The sequence below is a fragment of the Corticium candelabrum genome, chromosome 5, assembly GCF_963422355.1.
Source record: "Corticium candelabrum chromosome 5, ooCorCand1.1, whole genome shotgun sequence".
NCBI lineage: Eukaryota > Metazoa > Porifera > Homoscleromorpha > Homosclerophorida > Plakinidae > Corticium > Corticium candelabrum.
The window spans coordinates 215,001-220,000 of NC_085089.1; the positions used below are offsets into that span (position 1 = coordinate 215,001).

A 5,000-nucleotide genomic window follows, 5' to 3' on the forward strand; every position below is an offset into this window, starting at 1 on the left:
CATCCACAACAGGCAAGGTGTCACGTGACATGTCTTCATTCAGTACAAGCGCGCTGTCTTCACACAACGAGTAGAGAGGCTCGATATCCTCTGTCTCTACCTCTTTCAGTTGTTCAACAAAATGTACAAAAAACTTCAGATTCTCTAGTCTTGTTTTCTCTTCGTAATCGCTCAGTTTCTTGTCTGGATCTTTCAATAGTGACAGAGTCTCCACGTGCTCCAACGTCTCTTCACTGACAAACAATCTGTCTCCTTCAATGTGCTTGCCAAATATCTTTGTAACACTCCAAGTTGGTCCCGACGGAAAACGACTTGACGACAGCAAACGACGAATGCATACGCTCCACATCACACTACTCATAAATATATCCGGGAACCTATCCGGGAATCTATCCGGGAATCTATCCTGGAATTTGATACTAACCCTAACCCTAACAAACTCTTACCCTGACCCTAACCCTAACCCTACCCTAACCCTTAACTCTAACCGTGGACTCTAACTCTAACTGTAACCCTGACTCTAACCCTACTCGCGTAGCCAGACGCCTTTATGACTCCGATCACGTGATCAAGACCGTCGACCGTTCTTCACTAGAAAGCCTCAGCAAGTTCCTATTGTAGCACGAAGTAGTCATACATTTGTAGTTTTGGTAGATAGTAATATAAGCCGGTAAGGTCTTGCTGTTGTGTCTCAAACGTTAACGTATTGTTTGTAGTGAGAACAACCTACACTGAGAAAAAGCTGCCGTCCAAAAACTTTCTCTCTAGCCCTACACTATGTACTGCCGGAAGTATGATGGCGGATAGGGTCTGGCTACGCGAGACTACTGTATGTGGATTTAGCTAGCGCGCGTTAGCAATAACAATGGAGCGTTTGCTTGACCTTCCTGAGCCTCCGCGAGCTCTTTGTTTCTCTCCAGAAGATCTGGTTTGTGACTCATTTGCTGTCGACGGTTTCGTTTCATCTTGTCGTCATCATGCAAGTTTGGAGACTCTGCGCACTGACCTTGGAGTTTATTTCAACAAGCTGAAGAGTGCACTCATAGAACTGATCAATGAAGACTATGCAGACTTTCTAAAATTGTCTGCTAACTTAGTGGGCATTGATAAAGTCATTAACAATGTATCCAACCCTCTAATGGAAGTGCAACAGCAATTCAAGGTAAATGATTAAATTTATTAATTAAATATATTCTAATAAAAATATTATTATAGGTACAAAAAAATCAAAAAATTAAATATATACAGTCACGTGTCACTTATCCGACCTCCTTGGGACCGGACCCTTGGTGGATAAGTGAAAATGTTGGATAAGTGAAGTCAACTATTGTTCATACTAAATGGCATTTTTCCACATTAGGTTTACTGAATGTAGATGTAGAATGAATGTAGAATGCAACGAAAAGGAATGCTTGAACTCACTGTCAAACTTGTTTCAAGAAACAACTGACATGCACATGGATGTACATGTACGTACACGTACGCAGCTGACCAACCACGTGGTCACCCACGTGACAAATTGTTAACCGGTGTGTTAGATAAGTAAACGTTGGATAAGTGACACGTGACTGTATAGAAACTAGTAAATGCTCGGTTAGCATTGTGTTTGGCGAGCGATGGTGTTCTGTCTTTACCTATTCGCGTAACAATGGTTGCGTTACCAGTGGCGTATCTAGAGGGGGTTCCGGGGGTTCCATGGAACCCCCTAAAATTTTGTGCCGTTATCACACGGAGATGATCGCGTACCAGCAGTGCTTGTAACTTCCTGACGTGCCTCGCACCTCAGGTTTTAGTTTTAAGTAACTTCACACTGAGGTGCAGTACAGATTATGGACTTTCGACGTATGTCCATCATCGTCAGACAGTACGAGTGAGTTGTACGGTACTCCTACTCTTTCTACATTAATTTATGGTAACTTGTTTTCAATCTCAGTTGTTCTCCTACAACATGTTTCATTTACTTCCTTGCAATGATAATGTTTCAAAGTAGTTATTTTCTATCTCATGAAAATATACTTCCACCTTTGATGGTCACAACATTCACAATTTCATAAAACCATATATGTCTATAGAAGCTTTCTTCGGAAAGAAAAGAAAAAGTGGTAACATTTGTCTGTCTAGCGAAGGACATGTATAGGCTTGCAAGATCAATTTAAATTCTCCAGTACTGTAGATTCATTAACGTATACTTCCGTTCTATGGTATAGGTGATTAAATAGCTAATTTATATCTGGAGGCGGGGCTGATTCTAACCTTTGTGACGTCACGGAACCCCATTCGAAAATCCTGAATCCGCCCCTGGTTACGTAGCAATAGTTTCTGTCAAACAAACGCGTTGACTCAGGAGACAGACTTTCAGTTGCTCTTCTATAGTATTTTGCGTTCAATTATCCGAACTCGGCGTTCAGTTATCTGATTCAGGCATTCAATTATCCGTTGGTTACGGCTGTTGTGCAATATCATGGAAAACTGAATAACTTATGTAGTCTGCAGTTGGGCAGCTGCTCAAATATCATCATTCATCAGCTGTCTAGATGCAATAATTTGTAATTAGTCTTGACTTCAGCGTGAATTTTTAGTGTGTGTTGTACGATAATTTCCTTTGCACTTGGTGTCTGCGGAAGTCTAACTAAGCTGTTGTGAGCGAACTAAATCTACACATCTAGGAAGCCTACAACAACTCCTTGCTCCGTAAATCGTGGTGTAATCCGCATACTTTGTAAACAGCGCATTCTGCATGCAACAGTCCATCATGTGTTGTAGCGGGGTTTTAGCTAATCAAGAGCTCAAATTTCACTACTTTGCCTTCCCACCTTTCTTGAATCAATCATTTATTGTTCAGCTGAAATGTGAGTGAGCATCATAGCTAGAAAGATGTCATGAAAGAAATGTGCGAATTTAAATAATTATTTCTATATTTGGTACTTCTAATTAGGACAGAACATCAGATAATTGAATGCCCAAATCGAATAACTGAACGCCGAATTTGGATAATTGATTGCCTGAATCGGATAATTGAACGCAAACTACTATAGTTGTCTCGTTCACGCTTCAATCGTCTAACTCGTTTACTAAGGTAGTCGTGTAACAATGGTTGCATAGTCACGTGATAATGGTTACGTAGCAATAATTTCTGTCAAAGTAATGCGCGGAAACTCAAAAACAGACTTTTCTTTTTTTACCTTTTTCTTTCCATTTCGTTTGTCACGAATCAGTCTCCTTTGCTCTTTAGTTGCGTACGGGAGCGAAATCAAGAGTCATTCACTCTTCTCGCCAACAAATTATAATTGAATCGGCCCCTTGAAAGGGGACCCTTGATTCAATTTTTAGCGCATGTTACGGAGTCATAATTGCATTCATCTGGCATCGTCGTTTTGTCGATCCATCTTTCCATTTTGCCGTAAATCCATATGACAAGTGCTGACGTACGTATATATATATATATATATATATATATATATATATATATATATATATATATATATATATATATAATATATATCTCGATCTCAATTGACATGACAAGAGAGAGGCTCGCTTTGCTCGCCAATTATATATAGAAATAATATATAATACAAAATATAAATATATATATATATATATATATATATATATATATATATATATATATATGTATGTATATAATACAAAATATAATATACACACACACACATATATATATATATATATATATATATATATATATATATATATATATATATATATATATATATATATATGTATGTATGTATGTATGTATGTATGTATGTATGTATGTATGTATGTATATAATACATAGATATGGGTATACACTTAGTTGTGATATGTAGTTGTCTTTCTGTTTTTCTCTGTATGTATTATAGTGAATGGATGATAGTTGTGTGTATGTAGTTTGTCCATGTGTACTTTATGTCTGCCCCTAAGTGGGAACTGTACCTTATTTGGGTACAAGAGAAAATATATTATTATTACATTATTAATTATTATATTATTTATATATAATATTTATTTACGTGTACAGATTGTTAAGCGTTTACTGGACGACAGTATTGCCAACCTTGAAAACAAGCTAGCCGAACGAGCAACAAGAAGGAAACAAAGAGTGAGTTTCTTCTCAACAATACAAGAGAGCTGTAGTGTACGACTAATGTAGCACGTGTGTCATTATGTGAAGGTGATGCTGGAACGTCTCATGAGCATCGAACTTTCACTAACAAAGATTGAGAGAATGCAGCAGCAACAGGAAGAGATGGAGAACAGGTAGACTGACGATCTTGCAACTGACAGACAGTCGAGTGTTCGTGCCTGTTTTTTATTGTTTTGTTGTTGTTTTTGTGTTTGGTTATCAGCGCAGATCAACAAGTCGTGGAGAGAATGGCTGGCGAGTTCAATCATTTGCAGTTTAATGTTACCCAGTGTAGACAACTGCCATTCATTGAGTCCATATGCTCAGTAAGTTGCTTTCTATGCTAAACATGTGTTTATAATAAAATAGATAATTAATTAATTTTTAAAATATTTTAAGTAGTAACTCTATTATCATTTTTTAATGTGTTTATAATAATATAAATATATAATTAATTTTTAAAATAATTGTGGTAAATAACTTTATTATTGTTTTTATTGTGTTTATAATAAAATATATATTTAATTAATTTTTTAAATAATTTAAGTAAATAACTTTATTATACTTATGTGTTTATAATAAAATACAATAATGTTTAATTCGTTTTTTAAATGTTAATTAAGTAAATAACTTTATTATGGTTTCTAGTGTGTTTGTAATAATAAAATAGATATTTAATTTATTTTTAAAAATATTTGTAAATAATTGATTATGGTTTCTAATGTCATAATATAGTAAAATAAATAGTTAATTTATTTTTAAAAATAATTTTAATTAAGTAAATAATTAATTATGGTTTCTAATATGTCCATAATATAATAAAATAAATATTCAATTTATTTTTTAAATAATTTTAATTAATTAAATATTTAAT

The 5,000-nt window shown here is 35.1% G+C and overlaps 2 protein-coding genes across 3 annotated transcripts in view; one reads left to right on the top strand and one right to left on the bottom strand.

Moving 5' to 3' along the window:
- The window catches only part of LOC134180350 (glutamyl-tRNA(Gln) amidotransferase subunit C, mitochondrial-like), a 685-nt gene extending 317 nt beyond the window's left edge, over positions 1-368 (bottom strand). Inside the window, exon 1 of the mRNA XM_062647489.1 lies at positions 1-368. This exon is cut by the window's left edge and continues 317 nt beyond it. Coding sequence (XP_062503473.1) covers positions 1-361 — 361 coding nt within the window. The 5' untranslated portion in view covers positions 362-368.
- Positions 369-865: 497 nt separating this feature from the next.
- Positions 866-5,000, top strand: part of LOC134179999 (conserved oligomeric Golgi complex subunit 2-like) — a 10,494-nt gene continuing 6,359 nt past the window's right edge. For both annotated transcript variants that reach the window (XM_062647050.1, XM_062647051.1), the window contains exons 1-4: positions 866-1,162; positions 4,022-4,102; positions 4,175-4,260; positions 4,350-4,452. In XM_062647050.1, the coding sequence (XP_062503034.1) occupies positions 866-1,162; positions 4,022-4,102; positions 4,175-4,260; positions 4,350-4,452 (567 nt within the window). The remainder of the gene's footprint in view (positions 1,163-4,021; positions 4,103-4,174; positions 4,261-4,349; positions 4,453-5,000) is intronic.